At 42.8% G+C, this 27,030-nt stretch overlaps 1 protein-coding gene and 1 pseudogene across 2 annotated transcripts in view; one reads left to right on the top strand and one right to left on the bottom strand.

Moving 5' to 3' along the window:
* Positions 1–16,685: 16,685 nt before the first annotated feature.
* Positions 16,686–27,030, bottom strand: part of PLPPR1 (phospholipid phosphatase related 1) — a gene marked incomplete at both ends in the record, with an annotated part of 95,502 nt that continues 85,157 nt past the window's right edge. Inside the window, 2 exons of the mRNA XM_084236138.1 lie at positions 16,686–16,718; positions 23,681–23,812. Of these exons, the coding sequence (XP_084092264.1) occupies positions 16,686–16,718; positions 23,681–23,812 (165 nt within the window). The remainder of the gene's footprint in view (positions 16,719–23,680; positions 23,813–27,030) is intronic.
* On the top strand, positions 18,373–19,305 carry LOC311174536 (cathepsin K-like; annotated as a pseudogene). The gene has a single exon. The product of its transcript is annotated as a cathepsin K-like (transcript).

Below are 27,030 nucleotides of genomic sequence, written 5' to 3'. Positions count from 1 at the left end.
CCCAACCAATCAACAAACAAACAAAAACCCATAAAACAAAACGAGGATGAGGTGGGGTGGTCTATGGCTTTTTCCTGATTTATATGGATTTAGTCGTCTTGCATCAACTGTAGGTAGTAAAAGAAATCAAAGGACTAGGGCACAGATACACCTGAAATATTTCTGACAATGTGTATATATTTTGAATTCTTGTAAATTGGATCTTAGTTTATATGCACTGTGACTATTTCAAAATTGTGATACTCTTGCAAATTGAATCACCTATTGTTCCTCAGTTAGGAATACCTTGGATCCAGGTAGTTTACCAATGTAGATGAATTCCCTGGAACTTCTGTAACTCGTGAAAATACATTTTCTATTTACACTATTTTGAGTTCAGTTTCTGATATTTGATAAGAACAGTTCCAATACCACCATCAACATTTCCTATGAATTTCTGGTAGATCAACTTTTTTTTTCTTTTTGATAGTGATGCTTCTTTGTCTAAAATATATTTCTGGGGCCTCCCCTGGTGGCACAGCGGTTGAGCTCTGGGTTGCGAGGCTGCCCGCAGTCTCTGCAGGGCTGGTTCGATCCCTGGCCACCGGCGAGGGTCCTACAGAAAAAAAAAGAAAAAAAAAATCCTTTTTATGATTTTAATCAGGAATGGGATTGAATTTAATTAAGTGACTTTTAGCATTTATTTAAACTAAATGAGTTAATATATTTAAAGCAATCAGAACTGGCAAAGTCCTGTGCCTGGCACATAGAAATTGCTGTATTATTACTTTCACAATGCTTTCCTTCTTCAATCTGTTAAGTGGTAACCTTCATCAATGGACCAATTTTGTTAATTCAGCTTATTTTAATAGATTAACTTCTCATGTTGACTAATTCAGGTTTTAAAATGTCTTTTGGAGCCAAGCGGGTTATTTATACTTTCTCAGAATTTTACCCATAATTTTTCACATACTCCCTTTTACCCTTTTTCACATACTCCCTGTTACTTATTTGCACACATTCTCCTTTTCCTGTCTTGCCAGTTGTTTTTCTATTTTACTGATCTTTTCTAAGAACAGATTTTGGTTTGTTTATTGGACAGATCTGTTTTTCTTGGTTCACCAGTTTCTTTAAAATAAATCCATTCTTGGGCCTCCCCGGTGGCGCAGCGGTTGAGCGCTGGGTTTCAAAGCTGCCCGCAGCCTCTGCAGCGCTGGTTCGATCCCCGGCTGCTCCCCGGCCACCGGAGGAGGGTCCCACATGGCGCGCAGACCTCTCCTGCCGCCCGCTGCTCCCCTCAGCAGTGTCCTTCGGTCCTTCTGCCTGCTCTGCTCCCCGCTCTGGCTCTGGTGAATTCTCTCACCCTCCCGCGCTTCTGACTGTACCCAGTGCTTGTATAAACAAAACAAACAAACAAATAAATAAATAAATAACATGCCTCTATAAAATAAATCCATTCTTTCTGACATCTTTGTGTTTATCTCTCTGGTTTCTTGATATGCAGTGTTCTAATTTGTTAATTTTTAAATCATTTCTTATTTGTCCTCTCTTGTAAATTAAGAGTAATTTTCCCAAAGTATAAAGGCTCATCCTATAAATAACTTGCTGATTATAAGCTGGAGTTGGGAGGAATGTCACTTTGCAATGGAGAGGTCAGATCGTCACCACCTCAACCTGCTGACAAAACCTAGCATCTCTAAAAACGGTTAATTTGGCAGAGTGTGCTTTGTGCTGAGATGTAACATGGAATGTTCCTCATGACTTAGAACTACTTTGCATAACACTATTAAACTTAATCAAACCTTTAGATCAAACTTTCTATTAATTAAAAAAAGACAAGTTAAATGGCACTACCATAGACAAACAAATTCAGATTGTGGGTCATTCTATGACCTGGTCTTTTGCTAGTTTAATTAAGAGTGGAACTGGGCTCTTCATAAGCTAATTAAATTTTTTAAAATGGGAGTTTTTTGTGAGATTTTTCCTTTTCCTTTTGGCATTGGAGTGAATTGGGGGCTTTTCAGAATTAAAAGACACTTAAGAAACATACCAACAAAATATGTGTGGATCTGGTATGAACAAAATAACTAAAAAAAAAAATTCTGGGACAATTAGAGAAATTTGAATATGACCTGGATATTAAATGATACTAAGGAATTGTCATTATCTTGCTTAGTGTCATAATGGTATCTTGGTTATGTAAAAATGTCATTAGAGATACTTACTGGTGAACAGTCATGATATCTGGGAATTAAAAATACCATAAAAATATGGCAAAATGTGCACAATTGTCATGCCTAGGTTCTGGGTATAGTGATGTTTGTTGTTAGTTTTTTATGTATATTTGCAATTTTTCATAATCAAGTTAAAAAATAGATATAATTAATACATTTACCTCTGTGCTCCCCAAAGCAAAAGCTTTAACATGCACTGCATCTTTTTCTCCATGACAACTCCCATTAATTGAGGTGATTTTTTTTTGTAATCAATGATTATTTAACCTAGCTGTGCTTTAACAGTTTTTCTTCTCACTGTTTCTTATAACCTGTCTTCTTAATTCTTCCATTTGACTATTTTCCAAAGTACAAATTTAAGTATATTAAAGAGTCATATTTAATTGAATCTTAGTACAATGGAAAATGCTTATATTTTGTTGTCATTCTTCAACGATAATTTTTATACATAGAGAATTTGATATTAATGATTATTTTCCCCTAACCTCTTTCTATTTTGGCATCCATTGCTGCAATAAAAAGTTTGATTCTTTTTTCTTTGTGGTTTTTTTTTCCCCTTTCTCTGAAGGCCTTTTACAATTTTGACTTTGTTCTTAGTGTTTCTGAAATTTCCTACAGCTATAACTAGGGTGGGTTGACTATTACTGTTTTAATTTATTTGACCTGGTACTATATGGGCAATGCTCTTTCCTGTTAGGGTTTTGCTTCTAGTAATCATCTGCTTATACATGAATGGAACTTGCAGTGACTATACTAAAGTAAGTGAAATAAGTCAGAAAATGAAAGACAGTTACTGGATGGCTCTGCTCACGTGTAGAATGTGTAGGGTAAGGAAAAATGTCAGGCTTTTCTGCCCTCCTGCCATCAGGAGAGATGATGGATCCTTGAGGTCCTGAATGCATGCCTGATGGCGGGCACCTGGAATAGGGTGTGGGCATAGGTAGATGGGATTCACCTGGGCTGAGACTGTACTTTTAAGGACAGCATCACCGGGATGCCAGCAGAGGCCGAGAAGCAAAGAAAGAACGGAAACCGAGAGAAGAAGAAGAGACCCCCAGAAAACGCCGGAGAGCCCAGATAGAGTGAGGATTTGCTGGGGGCAGGGAGGACTGCCAGCCTCCCAGCACCCCTGCCTGCCATATGCCTGGTAAATGCAAATAAAAGACCTGCAAAAGCCACTGAGGACTCTGACTCCTCCTTTACCCGGTCTGCTGGGTCAGAGAACCTGCCCTGTATCCTATTCCTGCCTTTACACATGCGAATAAAAGGAAATAGACTGGTTAAATACAACAAAAATAATTCCTAGACTGCGAAAAATATGGTGATTACCAAAGGGGAAGAGGCAGTGGATGGGAGGAGAGGGGATTAGGGGTCAATTTGATAGAGATGGCACTGGGATTGTGTGGTGGTGGGTAAGGGATGTATATGCGCATATTGAAGTATGCAACTGTATGTCCCCAATTATATAGTTTTGTCAATGAATATAAATCATTAGAATCTGATTTAAAAATTATCTGATCACTTCACCCTTTTCATTTTTTTCCTGCTTTCTCCTTCTGGAATTTCTACTAAGAGGATTTTGGAGCTTCTGAATGTGTCCTCCATGAATATTCAGATTTTCTCATACCTTTATTTCTTCTTATTCCTACCTCCCCATCACTCTTGGGGAAGGTCACAGTTTATTCAACTCACTGATTTGAGCTTCAGCTCTGTCCAATGTCTTTTTTTTTTAAAAAAGATTTATTTATGCATATAAGAACTGGGGTACAGGCCAGAGGTGTGGGAGGGTGAGGACTCACCAGAGACAGAGTGGGGAAACAGAACAGGCAGATTGACTGAAATACACTGCTGAGGGGAGCTGTGGGTGAGACAGGAGAGGTCTGCTGTGCCATGTGGGTTGCTCCCTGGCTGGGGATCGAACTCATGCTGCAGTGGCTGCGGGCAGTTTGATAGGTTGCCTCTTAACCCCTTGCGCCACCAGGGAGGCCCCAACATGCTTTTTAGCTCATGTCTTTTGGGTTCTTTTGATGATCATGATTTTTAATTTCCATGATCTCTAATTGAATCTGTTTCCTTAAAGCCTGTCCTTATGCCCTTATCTTTTCCTCAGCTTCATTGAAATATAATTATCAAATGACATTTTGCAAATTTCTGGTGTATAGTGTGATAATTTGATGTGTATATATTGTGAAATAATTACCACAATAACGTTAGTTAACAATCAAGGTATGTCCACAGATACAAGGATTGGTCCAGTATCCATTGAAAAACACATCCATTTGGTGGATGGTGAAAAAAAAGTGCTTCATTATTAGCAAGGGCTAATTGAGATGCCAGTCAGCACAATTTGTTCCACCTGCTTTTTATTGGGAGCCATGCTACTCATGTCGTCTGACAAAGTCCGGGCTTGGGGCAGATTTCTGAAAAATCAGGAATCTCGTTAGCTGACTCCAAGATTCTCCTCATTTGTTTATGGCTAATTTCTACCATTGCTAAAAATACACATTTAAAAGTAAAACTGCAAATACTGATCAATCACTGAATAACCAATTTGATGACAAATGGCACTGCATGATACAAATAATACATTTTTTATAAAACTAGTCCTTCTCTGCCAAAAGGCAGTCAACATTTGACCTTACATTAACAAGTAAAAAAACTTCTGGGAACAAAAGGCTATAAACATCCCTTGGCCAAGTCTTTAATATGGAGATGTGGTCTTTTGAGGCAAGAGCTAATTGGAGAAGGAAATTCTATTACTTTAAAGATAGCAGTTGTATGCTCCAAGTGTAAGAAAATTCCTGATGAGCCAGGAGGCACCATAGCTAACTCCTGCTAAATTCTTCCTGTTTGTTTAGGGCTGACTCCCCTGGAGGTGACAATTGGTGTGGTAGCTGTTAGAGTATGCATTCAAGAATAAGTCAACAGCAATTTTATGACTGGTCGAGCTAAAACAATATAGATAATAATTTCTAAATAAAAGCCTTCTGTTTTTTACTCTAATGAATTAGTTATATGTTGGTCTAAACTTTATAGGTTAGTTAGAAATAATCTTTGTCTCCCTCCACCCAGGTAACTTCCTGCCCTTTGTTTCCCTCAGCCCATAGTTAATCGTTCACCATGGCAAACTTAGAAATGTTAGTTGTAGACTCATAGGCTTTTTGTTAGTAATAAAATAACTGTTAGATTGTTTAAATAACTATTTTGAAAACATTTGTTTGGCAACTGTGCCTTCTTTAAGACAAAGAATAATAAATGTTACACCTCTGCCTGAAGGCAAACAGACCCTTGGCGGCTCCTGAAAAAGGACATGTAATGATTGTTATCTTCCTACCTTATGCTTGTGTACTCACGACTTGCTTAGTATAAATAAAGGGCTGCTGAGACCCTCAGCAGGATGATGTCAGCACCCTGATCAAGTGTCTGCGTCTCCTCATTCTCTCTCCCCCTTCCCTTACTATTTTTCTCTACAATTGCGCCGACGCCTTCCCATCCTTCAGGAACCCCTGACACCCAGACTGCTGTGGCTGGCTCGCAACAGCTTTTCCTATTTTTCCTAATTATTTTCCAACAAGTGCAAGTGGAGGGTCAGGGAGAAGGTCCTTTTCTGATTTCTGATGCATTCCAAGTGTTGTCTATAACATGTAGAAAAGATTGCTCCTGAATTGACCCACCCATACATTTTTATTGTGTGCCCTTTTTCCTTGGACCTTTTGGCTAATGGCAGAAGTCTAGTTTAAACAAATACATAGAGCATTTCTCATGATCTTATCTATGTGTAAATATAAGTCCTGGTAGCTTTCACTCCATCATATTGCCTTTCTAGGATAGACAGTCTACTCAAAGATAAAGATATATGCCATTGAAAACACAACTTATGAAGCTATCCGCAGCCTCTGCAGCATGAGTTCGATCCCCAGTCAGCCAAGGAGCAGCCCACATTACGCAGCAGACCTCTCCTGACTCGCCTGCTGCTCCCCTCAGCAGGGTACTTTGGTCAATCTGCCTGTTCTGTTCTCCACTCTGTCTCTGGTGAATCCTCTTACCGCCCCCCCAACCTCTGGCCTGTACCCCAGCTCTTGTATGAATAAATAAATCTTTAAAAAAAAAAAAGAACACAACTTATAATGCTGGCACTGGCAGTCTCTCAGTCTCTGCGTTTATCACTAAGGTGCACCACTCTCCTGTCTCACCGTTGTTTTGATCACGATGGCATTTTCCTCTCATCCTTTGTATGTACTCTCCACAGAGTTCATGAGAATGGAGATTGTTCAAAACAGGCTATTTGGGAATGGGGGAGTTCTCCTGGTCTTAAAAATAAAAAAGTGAAAAATTGTGCATCTGGGAAACAGCTCCCGATGATGTCAAGAGGCTTAGGCTGCCAGTTCCTGATGGTGTCCTGCTGTGCTGGGGTTGTCCTGCTAAGCTGGGCCCTAGCCCTGAGACCCAGGTGCTGCACCTGCCTGGAGGTGCACAGGATGGCTACACAGAATGCCAGCTAACCCCATGCGGGGTTCCAGAGCAACCTGATTCAGATATTGGCCACCGGAGGAAAGGCCAAATCACAATACACTATCTGTGCCCTTCTGGCCAAGCAGCCTCAAGCACAGCCCGAAGCTTATGGAGAGGAGCTCAATGCCCAGGCTGGACCACCTGAACCTGAGTTAGAGGCTCAGGGTGAGGCCTGTGTAGGGGAGAAAGAGGACCTCCCCCATGACCCTCTACTTGCGTTTGTTGTGGAAATAATTTGGAGCAAAAGGAAAAGCAGGTGGAACAAATTGTGCTGATTGGCAACTCAGTTAGCCCTTGCTAATCACTTTTTTTTCACAATCCACCACCAAATGGATGTTTTTTTGCATAGAACTGGGGTGTAAGCCAGAGGTGGTGGGAGGTGAGAGGATTCACCAGAAAAGAGTGGGGAGCAGAGTAGGCAGATCTACTGAAATACACTGCTGAGGAGAGCAGCAGGCCAGATGGGAGAGGTCTGCTGTATCATGTGGGTTAGCTCCCTGGCTAGGGATCCAGCTCAGAGCACGGTGGGCCTCCGGGTTGGCACCACTGAGACTTAACTCCTAGGCCACTAGGGAGGTCCCTAGATGTGTTTTTTTCAATGGATGATGGCTCCAACCTCCTGATCTTGGCCAGCAGGTCCTGTTCAGCCTGGGGCCCAGCCTCCTCTGGGTCATACTGTGAGGGGGGAGTGATGTTTTTGGCACCTATTTCTAACTGAGCAGACCCACCTCAGTTAGACACACACATGTATGATTCAATGGAGATAGGTCTTGGTACAATAGTATTACATTATCTCAACATTAGACTGTCCTCTGTTCCAAAGCTTTTGAGATAAATTGGTAGAGGGACATTCCATTAAATCAAAGTAAGCATAATCTTCCTTTAAAAAGACTGTCTTTGAGGAAAAGAGATTCATAATCACCCTATTCTGCATTTTCCTAATAGGTTTACTTGGTCTTACTGGGAAGACATATATGTGAACCCACAAGGCACCAAAATATCCAAGCCTGGCTGGGGCCAAAGGTACTAGCTGTGAGGGGATCACTACTGCCTTCCCTGGAGGTGCCTTTCTTCATGATATAGGTGTATGTGGAGCTCCCTGGGCTCCACAAAGGTCATTGGGCTGGGAAGTAGTTTAATTTTTTCTTTCCATCTTTTCATCTATCACCAAGATCCCATGAGCAGGTGTAAGGGTCAGGAACTGGACACGGTGCAGGTTCTCTGATCCCATGCAGACCGGGTAAAGGAGGAGTCAGAGTCCTCAGTGGCTTTTTTGCAGGTCTTTTATTGGGGTTCACCAGGCATATGGCAGGCAGGGGTGCTGGCTGGGGGGCTTTACTCTATCCAGCAAGTCTTTACTCTATCTGGGCTCTCTGGCATTGGTTCTGCTGCTTCTCGGCTTCTCTTTCAGCTTCGGCTTCTACTGCTGCTGCTGGTGTCCCCGTGACGCCGCCCTTAAAAGCACAGTCTTAGCTCAGCTGAATCCCATCTACCTATGCCCACACCCTATTCCAGGTGCCCGCCATCAGGCATGCATTCAGGACAAGGATCCATCATCTATCCTGATGGCGGGAGGGCAGAAAAGCCTGACATTTTCTTTATCCTACAGTCCACCCCCTCAGGGTTTTCTGCCATACAGTCTATACATATATATACAATTTTCTAAGCAAACAAACAATGCAGCCATGGCCCACAAAAGCAAATACATCAAATATAACAAAATACAACAGAACACAAATAAGTCCAGGCAGGGCACCAACCTAGTGCAAAAGACAATTATTGGTACCAGCAGATGAGCCACCAAATCTGCTGCCGAAGGCACTGCTCATACGAGGGAGGGGAATCACTCACGGCATCTATTACAACACACCAGGAGCCGTCAGGCTTCCTGGCTTTCTCTGGCTGTAGTCTCGGCTACAAGGCACACACAGCATCCACCCCCAGGATGCACTCGCTCTGGGATTGGCAATTTTATTCTGTTGGGGGTCATCGCCAACCCTCAGGGTTTCTGTCTGCAGTTGCTCCAACACTCGGCCTTCACAGCCACCAATGCGACTCACAGACCCCTGCACTCAGGCCAACCCACTGCACAATCACATGGGGATCCAAACTCTGCATTCAGCTTGGGCTCCACCCCAAGCCACATTCCCCACCCATCCCCCAAGGACAGGTTCCTCAGCTCCTCACCCTCACTCAAGAATGAGCAGAGCATCACCCACAGGTGATTTTACGAGACTCACAGTTCTTCAGCATACTAAGGCTGCTTAACAGCCGCTCAGGGCTTCTCAACTTAGCATCAGTACCAGCTTCTCAGTTGGCTTTTCTCCTCCACCTGGCTGCTGGGCATACACAGGCTGTTTTTGGCCATCAAGGCGCACTGGCCATCCCCAGATTCTCAAAAAAAAACATAACCTGCCAAGGTCCTCCGCCTTCTGGCGAGATTATCAGTTCATCAGTTCATCAGTCCATCAGTCCAAGTCCATTGGCCTCTCCCTGCTTCAGCAACGGCCTGCTGCCTCAGGGGTCATTGGCTGGTCCTTTCCGGTGTCGTTGGCTGGTCCTCTCGGACATCTCCTTCACGCTAGGTCTCATCCTGTAGTTCGTGGACGTTGTCCACCTTCTGTGCCGCCATGGCGCCTCCAGCGTCATCACAGGCAGTCTGTCCTCCTTAGTCCCTCCAAGTCTTCGGAGGGCTCCAATACCTGTCTACATGGATCCTACTGACTTACGCCAATTATAAAGGGTCAGGAACTGGACACGGTGCAGGTTCTCTGATCCCATGCAGACCGGGTAAAGGAGGAGTCAGAGTCCTCAGTGGCTTTTTTGCAGGTCTTTTATTGGGGTTCACCAGGCATATGGCAGGCAGGGGTGCTGGGAGGCTGACAGGCCTCCCAGCCCCCAGCAAGTCTTTACTCTATCTGGGCTCTCTGGCGTTGGTTCTGCTGCTTCTCAGCTTCTCTTTCAGCTTTGGCTTCGGCTTCTACTGCTGCTGCTGGCGTCCCCGTGACGCCGCCCTTAAAAGCACAGTCTTAGCTCAGCTGAATCCCATCTACCTATGCCCACACCCTATTCCAGTGCCTGCCATCAGGCATGCATTCAGGACAAGGATCCATCATCTATCCTGATGGCGGAAGGGCAGAAAAGCCTGACATTTTCTTTACCCTACAGCAGGAAAGTTAGATTTGAAAGTTTCTCTAGGAAGAGCATTACTGAAAATGATCACTCCACCACATCCAATCTAGCTTTAAATCTGTTGAGTCTACCTCCTAATTTTCACATCCTTTTAATCCACTTTCTATCAATACTACCTACTTTCTATCTCTACCCTACTTCAAGTGATAGTGTGCAGCCCAATATGGTAGCCTCTTGAGAATGCCACTCTCACTCTTGATTCCTTTCAACTCATTTGACACACAGAAGCAGCCCAGAAAGAGCCCTTGCATATACAAATCTCACTATGCTGTTCTTCTGCTTACTGAGGGCTTCCTGTCCACTCAGGGGTTTGTTTTGCAGCCATCCCAGGCCGGGTAGGTTCACTGTTGGTTCTAGCGATTTGAAAGAGAATTTTGAAGCTCTTAGCATCATTTTCATAGGTGTAAGCAGTAAGCAGGAAAAACAAACCAGCAGAGAGACAGCAACTTGAGCCGCGTTCCCCAGCATGATGCTGCCCTTTAATCCCCTCCCTCCTGGGCACAGGTGTGCATACTTGCACATGCGCACACACTCATGCTCAGGTGTCCATAATCAGGCAAGCATGCCCCACACCCACTGGCGCACGTTAACAAGATCAAGAACACAGGTGACAGTCAGAGGCCAATGTTGTAAAAACCTGATCAACTTCATTTACCCTACAGGGTTCCTATTACCTTAGGATAAATTCCAAAATCAGTAACAAGGTCTTCAGAGTTCCTATAATAATCTCCAGCACCATTAAATATGTCTCATAGTGCTCCAGTCACTCCGCCTTCCTTCAGTTTTTCACATGTGTAAAGCTTTTTCTGCCTCAGGACCTTCGCATATACTGTTTCTGTTAGAGGGAAAAGGCGGTCCCAAAGCAAATTCCATACAGGCTTTGTGGTCTCCACCCCCACCCCAGGTCAAAGCCAAAGACACTGGGAACTCCAAATCCCATCACCACCAAAGGGAAGGTGGCTGGGACCTGAGGGTGGGGTTAAGCAGCCAGGTGGATACAAAAGGCAGACACGTGGGCTTTGGGGGGGCTCTCCATTTTTGGGCTCTCGGCCAGCTCGGAGCGTCCGGCCAGCTCTGGGAGTGACTTTGGGTTTCCAGGTCGTCGGATCGGGTAGGACGCATTAAAGACTTTATTTCCCTATTTTCTCCCTGAGTTGTACATTTTCCTTATTTCCTTTCCTCTTGTAAATAAACCTTTTATTAACCCTTTTGTGTGTGTCTGTAGTAGAGTATTCATAAGTCCCTTTAAAGCGCGCGGGTGAGGACCCACAGCCAGAAACCCGTTTAATATCGGGGTTGCTCTATAACATTTCCTTGGCCGCAAAGGCTTTTCTCTGCTTTCTGTCTTGTCACCCTCTACTCACACTAACAAATATTTCATGTTTTAAAAGAACCTATCCTGATAATTCTTTGTCTAGTCTTATCTAAATCAGGTTGAAAGGTTGATGTAGGGATGAGAAGGAAGAAGCCCATCTAGGGGTGAGAATGAGGGCCTGCTGATACCATCAGAAAACAACCCTGTTCCTCCTCAAACCAGTTCCCCCACCTACAAGCCCAGTTTCCCTTTCCCCATCCTATAAAACCTGCCTTCCCCTGACAATGGGCATGACTTCACCGACCCCCACCTTGGGTCCTTGAATCTCTGGGGTGGGGGGGCTCAATAAATTTTCCCCACCTTTTAGAAATTTAGCCTGGCTCTCCTTTTCTTTACCGTGCTGAACCTTTCACAGGTGTGTCTTCAAATGCTGTGGGATCCCCAGCCCCACCTTGTTCTTGGGGATATTGTCTTGGTGCCCAGAGTTTCTGCTTGTCAGCTCAGCATAGGATCATAGAGGGGGCCTCTCACCAAGGTCAAAAGTCCTGGTATGAAGAATATACTGGAAAACCAATATCTGCTAAAAACAGCAGGCAGGTAATAGAGATAATTTGCTTTGACCAGCAGGAACAATGGAGCCCCCCAGGCAATAGCTACTTGTCACTCCACCCCAGCTAACATCCCATTACTGCTTGCCCCATGTGTATACACTCCCTACTTACTTCCCCCACCTTTGTACTCAATGTTAATAAATACAAGACTACCTTTGAGTGGAGCTGCACATTACTTCCAGCGTAGCCCCTCTAGGCTTCTCCACATGGACTTTGAGTAATTTTTCCCTCATCCCCGTGCAGCTTCCAACACTTCTGCCCCATGAGGTGACAAAATGCTAATTATATATTAATCATTTTGTGATTATTTTCCTTTGACTCTAAGTTCCATGAGGATAGGAAGTAGGTCAGTTTATTTTACTGCATATCCTCAGTTCTTAGCAGGATTTCTGACACATAATAGATGCTCATTAAATATTCATTAAATGAATGAATATATCAATCAATCCTGGGACATGTGAATCAAGAAGTAGGATGCAAACAAGAGTTTCTGTGTTTATTACAAAATCCCCAGAGTGGTTCAGGGGATGGTGATAAATGACAGATGAGTTCTAGTACATATCTTGAACTCAGCAGGGCAGAATAGTATAACAGCTTTAACATAACCATAATGCAAAACTTAAAACAAACTGGAGTAAGCTGATTTTTGATGTGTCTTCCTCCAAGATATTTAATACCCTCGAGAATTTCTGGTAGTTACACATAATAGGGAAATCAAGCCAATTTTTTTTTTTTTTGGGTACAAAAATGCTGCTCCTGGCTCTTCTGCTCTTTAAATCATCCCAATGATACCCACGCCCACTTTTTCTAAGTATGAGATTATGCTTGTTTGTACCCTGATTCACTAAAGCTGCATACAATTTCTGTCTATCACCATCTAGTTATGTTATAGGACAGGGAGAGGGGCAGCCCAAACCCCGCAAACCTGCCTATTGTCTATTCTAAATGGGTTCTGCCATCCGCCGCATCAACACAAAACATATGAGACTTTAATGGGAAGGAACTTTAATGAAAACTAGGAAACAATACAGGAAAGGCAAAGAGTCTAGTTTCTAAATGAAGCACCCAAAGTTACCCGTCCTCTCGTGGGTAAAAGTCCATCCAAATGGGACTGGCCCAGAGCAAGGCCCCAAAGCCTGCCACAAGTCTAAAGCATCTTCCAGTGGGGACCCACAGAAAAGGGTCAGAAACAACCAGACAAGCCCAGAAGGAAAAGAGCAAAATGAACATCAAGATAAAAGCTGCCATGGTCACCTCCCCATGGGTCTCACCCACATCTGTGTCACCCCGTCCCCGACCAAAAGACAAGCGCAGTTTCTTCACGTGTCTCTAGGCTCCATGCGCCTCCTCCAGGTCTCCTGGCTCCATCCTGCTCCTTTCTCAGTCTCTTCTGCAGCTTCTCCTCTTCCTGCTCAGCTCCACCCTCCCTTGGGTGGAGCAGGGAATCTCCCCCTTTCCTGGGGACCATCCTGTTACAGTTAGGCGATCTTTAAAACTGATCAAGAGAAGTAACCACATGTTCATAACTGCAGAATGTTCTTACCTTACCCTCCCTGTGTGTAAATATTTGTATAGCTCAACTACTGCGAAGCCTCATTCAAATTCTTTTTATTTCCAAGTGAGTCACAGTCTTCTTCAGCCAAATTAGGAGGAAGTGTGGAATATATTCATTCGATAAACTTTCAGTGTTTGCTATGTCATGCTCTGTCCTGGGCACAGGATCAAAGAAATAACAGATATCCTCAGATAACCTCATGAGCTTGCTTATGTTAACAGGTTTTGTCAGATTTTTGTTTCCTCCTACTTCCCTCTCAAAGTGAGCCAGCTTCTCAGTCTCTTTTGGGTTCTCCTTCAAGAGGAAGAAAAGCTCAAGGCAGAATTCTCTGAGGCTACAGTGACCACTTGTTTTATTTAGACAAAGGGCTTTGTCTTAAGCAGAAGGCTCACATGGAAGGATTCCTAATCCTAAGAAATGTATCTCAAATACCAGGCTTGAAAGATCAATGTGAGGCCTGTGAGGTGACTTGGAACTAAATGAGGGGTACCATTAAGGTTACCTTGGCATAGTGGGAGGATACACTCTAGCTCCCAGATCCCAGGGACGTGAACCGAGATGCCCCTTAGTTCCCAGTGCCTGAGTGTGGTGTACTGTAGGGCAGGACTCAGTCACATATCAATACTGACCCTCGCCCCCCACCGCCCCCACTCTCCATACCTCAGCCCAAGGCCAGGAAGGCAACGGGCCTGTGGCCAGAGCTCTTGGAACATTTCTGGCTGGTCCTCCCAGATTGAACCTGGAAAAAGAGTGGAAGAACAGCACACTTCTTCAAGTTGATTTCTATTTTTGGACATACAATCTGGTTCAGACATTTAAATGTCTTCTTATTGTGATGAGAAGTAGGTAATATAAATCCACTAGCCTGCCAGCATTTATCAGAATGTCAAAATCAGGAACAATGAAATACTAATAATACTGAATTCTCATGACTTTTTTTTTAAAAAAATCTGAACATATACTTAGAAAATGAATCCCTTTGACTTTGGCAACATTACATTGAACTTAGATAGCTTCTGTAAGATTGGAGAGCTCAGAGTTTACAAATTATTCTTCTCATCAGGATAATGCAGGATATGCTTTTCTTTTTCTTTTTTTTCACCCCTCAATGTAGGTATATTGACAACTAAAAACTTTTAAAAGATGTGGCCATGGTTTAAAGGCATCTTGCTGCAGTGGAATTCCAAGTCAGGCAGATCTTGCTTCTAGGATAGCACCATCTGGGGATTGTCACAGCTTTCCAGGGCTCATTGTTTTGACAACAATCAGACGGTGAGTGTGAAACAAGCCTCCGGGATGTGCAGTGCTTTTGAGCCTTTCCTTTCCTCACTGTTTCCCCAGCTTTAGTCAGATAATCAGGCAGAAGACACCCATGAGAGTGTGTGTAAATAAATGAAAGTAAGTCTAGGCGAGAATGAGACAGAGGATTAGGGAATATTTCAGCAGAATTAACTTTTGTTCCTAAAAAGGACTTTTTATTGATGACTCAGGCAGGCTGAAGACAAAGGCTGCTTTCGAGGCATTTAGGGTCTTAATGATTTTAAGGGATTGTTCTTGTCTGAACACTCACACACACACACACACACACACACACACACTACACACACTCATGAAAAGACCTATTGTTGGGGGAAAAGGATGTCCTAAAGCTAATTCCATACATGCTTTGTGGACTCCACCCCCACCCCAGGCCAAAGCCAAAGACACTGGGAACTCCAAATCCCATCACCACAAAAGGGAAGGTAGCTGGGACCTGAGGGTGGGGTTAAGCAGCCAGGTTGATACAAAAGGCAGACACGTGGGCTTTGGGGGGTCCCCCATTTTGGCTCTCCACCAGCTCGCAGCCTCCGGCCAGCTTGGAGAGTGACTTTGGGTTTCCAGGTCGTCGGATTGGGTAGGATGCATTAAAGACTTTATTTCCCTATTTTCTCCCTGAGTTGTACATTTTCCTTATTTCCTTTTCCCTTGTAAATAAACCTTTTATTAACCTTTTGTGTATGCCTGTAGTGGAGTATTAATAAGTCCCTTTTAAGCGCGGGGGTGAGGACCCACACCCAGGCAATCCGTTCAATATCGGGGCTGCTCTATAACACTATCAGTCTTGCTTCTATTAATATTTCTCTTTGCAGGCATGAAATTGTAAAGCATAAAGGCGTATTGAGGTCCCGCCATTGTAACTTTACAAATACCTCTGTACTGGGGGTGAGCTTAGAACAAAGGACATGAGCCAGAATACATTTTGTGATAACTTTTTTCTTCTCTTTAGAAAAAAAATATGTACAAAAAAAGCTAAGAAGAGCCAAATGGGAATGTCAAGAAAACATTCTGATAGGTTACAGACAAGGGTCCCTCTCTTAAAGGAGTTACACGTTAGCTAGTACCATGCTAGAAAAGTGAGATGCAGTTAAAATTCGAGAACAGTTAAAAGCCACAAAGTCAAGCTGTTGCTCTGGGCTCTACGTTGTAGATGCTCTGATAGCCTTTCTGTAAAATAATACTGTGCAAACTGTAAAATATTCATTTTCATATAAAGTCCATACAATATGCTATACAAAACTTCTGAGTTGACAGGGGAGGCTGGTGCAGGCTGGTCTTTTGGAAAGCTGCAATGTTATTTGCCTGCCCAATGATGTGATTCCAGAAAGATCTTGAGTTTCTTAGAATGGGACAGCCGGTACCTAAGAGAGAATCATATTACCTTGCTACCCCTCCAATCTAGAATTTTCTGCCAATTGTTTGTGCAACTAGGTGACTTCATCAATGTATCTCTTTTACAACATGGTCAGAACATACAGTTCTTTTTGAAAATTTTCTACACAATTGATTTTGAGATTTACCATTAACCAATATTGTCCTCCCTGCAATTCATAAGGTAACTTTCACTAAAATTCAAAAATTCTGGGGGAGGCAAAAACTGTGGTAGTAAAAGGTTAAAGTGAATTGGTATATTAATTTTTAATTCTGTGTCTATAAAACTGAGAAAAGAAGGTTAGTGTACAAATATCACAAAACAACATCAACCATTGAATAAATGTGGTTTTTCAATGCACACTTGAACAAGAAGAAAGTTTTGTTGGTTTAAAATTCTGGCATAAATATATTAAAGCTGATCAAAAAAAATTCAGGGCAAGCTACATCACTTTTTCATACAAAAAATGTACAAAACATTAGCCTCTAACTAGATAAACATAATACTTGTCTTCACAGTTTGACATCCAGCAACTGTGTCTTGAAGTATCGAATTGGAGGGTGATAAAATAAAAAACAGCTGTGACTCATCAGCCATCTCAGGTGACTTCGGTCATGGAGGCAGAGTGGTTCTGCAAAAACAAGCAGATGGAATCTTAGAGATGGACATGCTCACCCTTCCCAAACCTCCCCTTGCTTTCTCGTCTCCTTGAATTTGCTCGGGCTGTTTCCTCTCCCTAACAACCTCTTTCATGTTCCCTTAATTTGTTACCTCTTCTTCTAAACCTTCCCTGATTTTTTTTTTTTAAGATTTATTTTCTTTATACAAGAGCCAGGGTACAGGCCAGATGCGCGGGAGGGTGAGAGGATTCACCAGAGACAGAGCGGGGTACAGAACAGGCAGACTGACGAAATATACTGCTGAGGGGAGCAGCAGGCGAGACAGGAGAGGTCTGCTCACCATGTGTGTTGCTCCAAGGCCGGCGGGGATCGAACCAGCGCTGCAGAGGCTGCGGACAGCTTCACAGCATTGTGCCCAACTGCTTGCGCCACTAGGGAGGCCCTCCCTAATTTTTTAACCAAACAATTGCGTCATCTAAATTTGTTCTGTGTATGCAATTCTGTCTTCTATTAATTACACCTACTCAATGACATTCTCTTTTTTTTTTTTAAATTGAGGTGACATTGGTTTACATGTTTGTTTGTGTTTTAGAGGTACAGGATCTCCCCTTTCAGGTGTTACCAAAATACCCATTGTGCATTCCCTGAGTACTTTGTCTTATCCCTCCTTCCCCCTCTGATAGGCCAGCTCTACAGTCAGATTTCTAGGGTTTGTTGTTTGTTCGGCTTTATCTGATCATTTGGTTTCTCTGTATTTCACATGAAAGGGACATTATCTGGTATTTGTCTTTCTCCACCTGGTTTATCATAATCCCCTCCAACTCCATCCATGTTGCACAAATGGCAAGACTTCATCTTTTTTGATCGCTGAGTAGTATTCTGTTGTGTGTTTTACCACATCTACCTGATCCACTCGTCTGTATTTGTTTCTTTTTTTTTTAATTAATGATGTGCTATTATTTTATACTCGTGTGTTTTTTCACAATATAGAATTCCTCCTCTCAGGTATGCTCACCATAGTTTTCCCACCACCAAAGCACCATAGTCCTCCACCATAGTCCATTGTATTCTCCTCTCCCAGGCCCCCCTCATTTTCTCCTCTCCCCCTGTCCCTTCCTCTCCTCCTTCTGTCCTGGATACCTCAGTTCTATGGTCAGCTTTCAAGGGTTGGTTTTTAAGTTTGTCTTTCTTTAATCCTTTTTTGGTTTCTCTGGATTGCACCTATAAGTGAAACCACCTGGTATTTATCTTCTTATGACTCACTTCATTTGGGATATTAAAATGACATCATTTGGTATTTGTTTTTCTCCTGACTTACCATAATCCTCTCCAGTGCCATCCATGGTGCCACAATTGGTATGAGTTTATCTATTTTGATTACTGAGTAGTATTCCACTGTAGGTGTGTGTGTGTATACATACATATATATATATATATATATATATATATATATAGTCCCCCCTGCACTAAATCATATACAGTGTAATAAATCAATGTTACCTCAATTAAAAAAAAAAGAGAAAATTTTCCAGCCAACAGCTGGAGCTGACCCACAATCCTAACGGAATAAATACTGCACCCCAGTTATCCGCCCACATAGTCACATTATCCTGCTGAAACCTGCCCAGAAAACAGATCCCCGTCAGCAGTCCCCCCTTCCCCGGGATGTGGTGGCTCAAAGTTCTATTGTTGTTGCTCATAGTGAACTCTGCTCTGTACCCTGAGGAGACACTGGACACACAATGGGAGCTATGGAAGAAGTCCTATAGGCAGCAGTACAACAGCAAGGTGGATGAAATATCTTGGTGTTTAATTTGGGAAAAAACTCTGAGGCAAATGTCCATCTATAATCTTGAGGCCTCAAGATTGAGGCCATGAACCATTTAGGGGACATGACTAGTGAAGAGGTGGTTCAGAAGATGACTGGATTCAAAGTGCCCCCCTTTCATTTCCACAGTAATGACACCCTCTATATCCCAGACTGGGAAGGCAGAGTCCCAGAGTCCACTTATTATTGAAAGAAGGGATATGTTACTCCTGTCAAAAACCGGGGTCAATGTGGTTCCTGTTGTGCCGTTAGCTCTGTGGGTGTCCTGGAGGGTAAACTCAAGAAAACTGGTCAACTTAGAACCTGGTGGACTGTGTGTCTGAGAATGACGGCTTCTGAGGGGGCTGCACGCCAGTCCATCCCAGCATGTGCAGAAGATTCAGGCATTGACTGAAGATGCCCAAGCACATGTGGGTCAGGATGAAAACTGTACAACCCAACAGGCAAGGTAGCTAAATGCAGAGGGTATACAGAGATCCCTGGCGGCAATGAGAAAGCCCTGAAGAGGGCAGTGGCCCAGGTGGGATGCATTTCTGTGACCACTGATTCAAGTGTCACCTCCTTTCAGCTTTACAGCAAAGGTGTGCATTATGATGAAAACTGCAATAGCAATCTGCACTGTGTGCTTTTGGCAGTGGGCTGTGGGATCCAGAAGGAAAATAAGCATTGGATAAACAAAAACAGCTGGGAAGAAAATTGGGGAAACAAAGGCTATATCCTCATTGTTCAAAATAAGCATTGCCAACCTGGCCAGCTTCCCCAAGATGTGACTTCCTCAGCAACCCCCATCCGGTTTCTCTATTCTCTCCACTGTGGTGCAATGTGATAACTTACTTTGGAAGGGCCTGTGTGCTTCTCTTAAAGCAGCTGTAGTGATACAGAGATTTTCTGCTCAGTTTCCACATTTGTTTATACTTCAGATAACACTAACTGTCCCTCTCTCCAAACAAGGCCTGTGTTTTTCACTGTGGGCACAGTGGGGATTTCCCTAACAGATGTGGGTTCTTAGGCTACGAGAGACCACCACAGTCTGCCTGGTTTGTCCTGTGTGGGGTCTCCAGATAGGCTAGACTCTCACTCATGGGGGTTAGTTTTCACACAAGATGATGAAGATAACCCGACTTCTCAATCTCCAAGCTCACTTTTATATCCTGCCACCTTCTCTCTCTTCCAAGAACCACAGAGGCAAATTGAAAAATTTCTGTTTTCTATCCTAATTCATAGGTATTCATATTCTTTTGGTACAAGTATATGATGCAAGAAATGCGTTTCCCTTCTTTGCATTTTAAAAGCAAACCAAATACTTTCTCTTGCCTATAATTTGATACTTAGCTATGAAATAAAAAAATTCTATGTCAAAAAAAGAGGCAAAGATAAAGTAATTGAACAACCTAAGATAACTGATGTGCAGCTTTGGGCAGATCTTTAACTCTCCCTGTATTTTTCCTAAAAATTTCTAATATGAATTCTATAATATCACTTTTGAATGAAGTGGGGCGGGGGTTGGGGGGGCGCGCTTAGAATTCCTTTGGGAATATTTAATTTTTTTTTTTAACCCAGACTTCTGAATCAGAATCTTCTAGAGTAGGTCCCTGACATCTGCATCTGAGGATAGATTGCATTTTTCTTTGTGTGCTAAAGAAAAAAAAAAAAATTTCCTCTCCATATGAAGACATAGGGATACTTTCTACCACACCCAGAGTTGACACAAATGCTTAGCTTTTGTTAAGTTCCTTTGTTAATACACTTTGTTAATACAAAGTGACCTTGTTCAACAAAGATTCAATGGACACTAAGCTTGTTTGCTCAGGTGAACAGGGCTGGGGAGGCAAAAGTTCAGAAAAGGTGGCCTGTTTAGCTATACTGAGGGGAATCATAGAAAGCAAACATTCAAATTTGACTTGAGGTTTTAGAGAGGAAAAAGAGCACCATTTCCCTGGGGGTTCCATATGGCAAAGGGGAAGGGAAGTGACTGAGTATCATCCCCACAAAGACAGTTCCCTCCTGGAGGTATTTTGAACAGTGGGATTGATTTCATGTATGTGAATGTGACCTCTGAAGAGCAGTTCATATTTTCTCTTGGATCCCCAAAGGGTCCTCTTCCTGGGAAGATGGCTCGATCCCAGAAATTACAAAGGCGTTGGTTCTAATAGAAACCACAGCTAATGGGGTTGCAGGGGAGGGGCTTGTGCACAGGGATCACACAGCACATGTTTATTTTGGAAGAGCTGTAGTTCAGTTCCAAGTCAGCAGTTCTGTGCGGCTCAGTTCAAGAACACTATCCCCTCTAGCATGTTTCCATAAGCAACGCTGAGAGTTGCCAATTTCAAAATGGAATTCTCTTGAATGCAAATCAAGGGACAGCAGAGCAAGCAGGGCACCTAGAATTAGATGGCCTGTGTTTTAATTTTGTACGGATGCCCTTTACCACCCTACGTGGACATTTTGAGCCTTACTTCCTCTAGAAAATAGAATAATGCCAACTGCAGAATTTTTGTGAGGATTGGATGCAATGGCTTGGGACAAATGCTGATTTTCTTTCCTTGACCAACAAAGGGTAGATCCTCCTACCTATTCATCTAGAAATATCTGATACTAAAAGCAGATGCTTGATTACTTGAATCGCCAACAGTTGGTGCAGAAGGTGGCATTTGAGAGGCAACACTTTCCATCCAGTCTCCTGTAGCTTTATTTTGACCTGTGTGTGGAAGTCCTGTTGAGCGTTTCTCACCAATGACTATTTTTCATGGAGATTCAGATAGTAATTATGATCCAATTTTCAGTTCTTGCTTGTGACTGAAGTTTCTCGTCTGGGTTTTGGTTCTGGCTTGCATTTCCCCATTTACCTAACATTTATCTCACAGCTAGTGAGTGCTGGGAAATATAGAAAGTGACAGAGACTTGATTCACAGGTCCAGATCCTCAAAGGTCTCCAAGTCCTTGGGTAGGAGGGAGAGGGGACACTACTGGCATTAATTATCAGTGGTGATCACACAAGGGTGCTTGAGGGTCCTTTGACCCAAGTCAAGATCTCAGGAAAGGCCTCCAATTGTATCCAGATGAGGTGACAGACGCAGAAACAAAGACACATAAATGGGAAAAGTTCATGTACTGCCTGGTGTGAACAATAAATTAATATATATATTTAATGGCTCCTTTAACTTGTGAAAGCCAGTTTTTGAAATGCTGTGTGGTACTTTATTTTTCAAGATTAAGTGTAACCCTCCTGACATCTTCTCTGTCCTGACATCTCTTGGCCTGGTCAACTATTAATGGTGCTGAGGGAGAAGAAAGCGAAGTCTAGTGAAGGCTTCGGACACTGGGCTGTGTGAGTGCCACTGGGCAGGAATGTGGTGAGGAAAGGGCTGTTCTTAGTCCAGGATGTCCAGGGAAAAGTGGAACAACATTTATGAGTTCACAGGGATGGACATTTGTGCAACTCCGCAAATATTTCTTTTTGCTTTCCCAATTTATGTTTGTCTTCAGTTGTTTTATGTGAAAGAGTCAAGCACGCTGAACTCGTAGGAGACAGGAAAAATCACCGGGAGTCTCTGTCACCATATCACTTAGCTAAGTTGTCATTTAACCTGCATCACAAGCTATCTATAAATATACCAGAAATGATTTTTCAGGATATGTTATTTCTAACTAGACTGAGTCAAAATTTCCCCCTTTAGTACAGCAAAGGGAAAGCAAGCCAGCCAGCAATATTGTGCAGTCAGTTTAGTGGAGTCCTCAATATTTCCCCCAAGATAGAAATAGATTTATTGCTTTGTTTTTCAGGTTCATTAAGAAAATTAGAAAGATTTCACTAAATGTAAACGTAGGAGAGTTTATCTCCAAGAGCTATCTGATAGTTAATAACCTTTAAATAGTGAAAAAAAATTTTTTTTAATTAATTTATTTTTGATGTAGTAACTTTTTCTTATATCCTTGTTAATTTTTGACAGTATAGGATTTCTCCCCTCAGGTGTGGTCACCATAGTTCTCCCACACCACAGCACCCACAGTCCAATAAGTGAAAAATATTAATTTTTCTATGTGGATGAGCAGTACAGTATGAGCATAACTGCAAGAGGAGATTGTTTTGCTTGCCCCTTGCACCATCAATAAAAATGGTTTAGTGTTTAGTAAGGAAATGCCAAATACAAACAAGATTTCAAGATAAATGGGCTATTATAGAAAATAAGCATTTTAGTAGGATTCAGTTACCTGAGTAACTGATAACGAAAGTCACGATAACGAAAGCCCCTGTTTTACTAGTTATCCTCTCCCCTCTCTCTGCTGCCCTCCCACCTGCTGGCTATCTCCGGTATGCCTATTTTTATCTGTGAATAGGAATTATTCAGTTCAAACTTAGTGATTCAATAAGGTTTTTGTTTAAATAAGAATATATTTGCAAAGCACCTAGCAACTGTCCCGGGCAGAAAATAAGTACGAAACACCATCTTTCAAGTATTCAAGTCTCCTTCTTCAGTAAGTCTTTTCTATGGCTTTCCCTGACAGAATGTTTCATCTCTTCATTTGGATTCATGAAGCCCTTTGAGGACCTCTCAGTCAGCACGCCATAGGAGGACCACTCATTTACATCCGCTTTCCTGATCATCTGCAAATTCTTTTAAGGGCAAGAACTATGTGGTTAACTACTTTCTGTATCTCTGGATGAAGCAAGGTGCTGGTGTAAACAAGAGAATGATAAATATCGTTGCATTGAATTTTTGGTTGTTGTCATCAAAATAGTTCCCAAAGGACACTTAATAATCACCTTTTAAATGGAATTCCAATTTACATTTATCACTGGAAGTCACAAGCCTTTTTCTGTCAAGTATTGTCCTAGTTATTGAATCAATTTGCCTGCCACAAAATTGATCCACATTTCATCAATGTGGCGTTACAGAGGAGGTGAAGCAGCTAGGACTCAAGTTAGACATAACTAAGAACTTCCTGAGGATTCATGGTTGCCAAGTCCCGGGGTGACTCATTGAGGGGAGCTGTGACTTCCCTGAGGGACTTTACCATGAATGCATCAGATTTTTATTGGCTGCTGGCTGGATTTAGTGACGTCTCACTTGCAGTAGAGGAATGGATTAGCTGACCTCCCAGAGCAACAGACCTCCTAGGCCTGCTAAAAGCACTTTACTGTACCTGAGCACTTAAGGTTTCCAGAGGGCTTTCTATCCTTGGGAAAGCCATTAGGGGTACTCCACGGGGATCCTCAGGTTTGGGTTTGGAAGGAGATTCTTGTGTTCCTCTAAAATTATGGACCACACACATTCCCTGTAGGAAAAGGGGGAAAAAAGGAAGGGGTCAGATTGCAGACACCAGTGCCTGGCCCTCTCTGAGGGAGGCAGGCCTTTTCCTTACAGTATCATTGCCATAGTGATTCTTCCCCTTTGAATCAGTGGGGAGGGGATCCTGGAGAGACCCAGGGCATCTGCTGAGCACAGTATAAGTGCTGAGGAAGCATCTGTTTGATCATCAAATAGCCAGTGATAATCAATCAACCCCCATGGAACCTGTTTCCTCACCCTACAAACTGGAATAATAATACCTACCATGCAATTTGTAAGCTTTAAAAGACCCAACAAACATAAACCATCTCCTAATCACAGGTAACATTTACTCAGGGTCATTACAAGTCTGGCACTGTTCTGAGGCTTTTCCTTATTTCATTTTATCCACTTAGCAATCTTAGCAGGAAGACACTATTATCATCTCCAGCTTAGACAAGAAGACTCAGAGAAGTTAGGTAACTTGCCCAAGGTCACAGACATTTAAACCTTATTGCCTTAAATAACATCACTAATATTTTGCCTTACAACAAGTGTCAAAGATATTGCAAATACTCAATGCTAGTCTTTACCATCTACCTAAGGTGCTCATTTTTATACTACATGACAACTATTTTCTTGCTATTAAATAACTCACTAGCAAGACTTTTATTGTTTCCATGAATAGACTTTCCCACAAATTACTACCCACTGAGGTCCCTTTCTGACTGAGCCTGTTTTTACCATCTTCTCTACTCGTTTGCATGCAGTGCTTTTCTGCCTCTTTCCATACTCTGCCTCCCATGTTCTGCACCTTTGTTCCTAGACCCAGTACCTTTGACTCATTCCTTTCACTCCTCAAAACCTGCAAAGCATTTACATAAATACTCTCTACCTGGCTCAGTCTGCTCCAGCTCTGTTCATTCTTCCTGCTTTTGGGAGCTGGGAGAAGTGGAAGGGGTAAGGGCTCTTGGGGTGAAGAGACACAGGTCAGCGTGTGGCTTATTGGCTGCTATCTTTGAGCCTCACTTTCCTCATCTATAAAAGGAGGGCCAGAATATTGCTAGGGCTGGCCTAGCAATAAGGTGCAGGGCAGGTAGCAGCACTCCAACTGCTCAGTTTCTTCCTCCTCCTTCCCACCCCACACACCCACAGAAACTGCATAGAAAACAGATGGAACAATAATGAATATATGCTGAAGACGATCACATTCGCAGACACTGCTCTTTTCTCTTTTCCCTTTCCCCCTGTTTTTGACACATGTCTCTGCTTGGGATTATCCACAGTCTCTTCCACAGCATCCTTCCCCGCCATTTCTCAGCCCTGCGTGTGCCTGTGAGGAGGGGACGTGCAGGTCCAGTGTGGCCAGTCTCCCATCAGAGCCATTCAGGAGCAGGCCTGGGTCTTCCATAAAGACCATTTGTGGAAAATAAAGGCCATTTGCAATCAATTGGGACGGTAATAATAGACCAAATAATGACTGAGTGGTAAGAAACAGGGCTGCAGGTTGCCGAGAGAAAACAAGTTTAATGTTGAAACAGAATTTGTATATGGGGCTTCAGCGAACACAAAGGATTTCATTCCATAAAGACCCCTGCAATTGCTTGGGACAATCGCTCCTTTCTCTCCAGCTGGTGACGACTGGCTTCAGAATGGATGGATACAAAATTGTTTGGTTTTTCCTTTTGAGCACAGGCCTTCATTTATGTACCACTTATGTTCTTTGAAAGCCCTCACTTTTCTTGAAGTCATCTGTATTCTTTCCTCTTTAAAAAGCAATCGTGGGGGAAATAACCCTGGTGAGATACTAAAATCTGAGGGTCATCTCAATACCACTTTTCCTGCAGCTTCTTCACCTAGAGAATTTGCATTTAAGTCCTTCACCTTTTACTGTTAGATGAAAATAATCCATTAGAAATAATTTGAGTTAGAGCGGAGCTTCCCAATCAGTGTTCTGAGTAATTTGGAGCATTTTCTGTTTATATCTTCACAGGTAAAGAAGCTGGGAAGCCATGAGTTAGCAGCTGGGAGAGGCATATGTGTTTTGTATGTTGGGGAGGAATAGGAAAGGACCTATTCCGTGAAATCCATTTTGTGCAGTGCCAGTCTTTGTGGGTGCTGTGGAGGAGAGAAAGGGCAGACCGGGAGGGGAGATAGCCAGACTGTGACGGCCTCTGTCTTCCAGGGAAAGCGTGATGAATATTATCAGGGGCTTCATTTTCTGCACAACATACAAATCTCCTGGGCTGAGAACATACTAAAGAAGTTTGGGGCCTATTTTCCATCCTTGAAAAGAATAAAAGTCCTATATACTGGTACCTCCCTGGCAAAGCCATGTAATGGAAAAAAGGGAAATGAATCATTGAATTGATGCTATCACATTGATTAGCCTCAAAATAACGATGCTGGGTGAAAAACGGCAGGGAAAAATGCAATACATCATATGCGATTTGGTTTATATGAAATCCTAGGAAAGGTAAGCTAGAATGACAGAAGGCTCAGTGGTTATGGGGAATGAGGAGAAGGGAAGGATGTATGTGAAAATTGATCAAATTGTAGACTTTGCCAGCTATTCCATAAGCTTATCCTTTTCAGAAAACCTGTACAAAATAAAAATAGAACAAAAACAATGAAAATCAACCTCTTTTCGTCCAGTTCAACTCAGGTTAGGGGATTTCTCAGTTGAGTAGGTGGCCAGGCCTTTTTCATCTGTTTGAGGAACCAAAACTTCATTGGAAATGAAGGGACTAATCAAAAATTTTCTCTAGGAAGATAATAATACATGGATAAGAAGATACTTGTAGGAAATAAGATGCTGCAATGATCTTTATGGAAGACCCAGGCCTGCTTCTGAATGGCTCTGACGGGATACAGGCCACACTGGACCTGCCCGGCCCCTCCTACATGCACACACTGGCTGACAAATGATGGTGAGGATCCTGTAGAAGAGGCTGCAGGCATTTCAGATCAAAGACATGTGTAGGAAACAGAAAAAGAGATCATCACACAGGCCTTTTAAAAAGTCTGGGTGTGTGGCTGAGGGTTTCCACATTTCAGAGTGGCATACACAAGTCCAGGCCAGAGCTGACTTTCTAGGGAGGCTGGAGACACAGATGACTTGAAGTCATCAGTATTCTTTCCTCTTTGAAAAGCAATCTTGGGGAAATAACCCTGGTGAGATACTAAAGTCTGAGGGTCACCACAATACCACTTTTCCTGCAGTTT

This window comes from Talpa europaea, assembly GCF_964194135.1.
Source record: "Talpa europaea genome assembly, chromosome: 7".
NCBI lineage: Eukaryota > Metazoa > Chordata > Mammalia > Eulipotyphla > Talpidae > Talpa > Talpa europaea.
The sequence above is the reverse complement of the archived record's forward strand: the minus strand, read 5'-3'. Positions and strand labels throughout refer to the sequence as shown.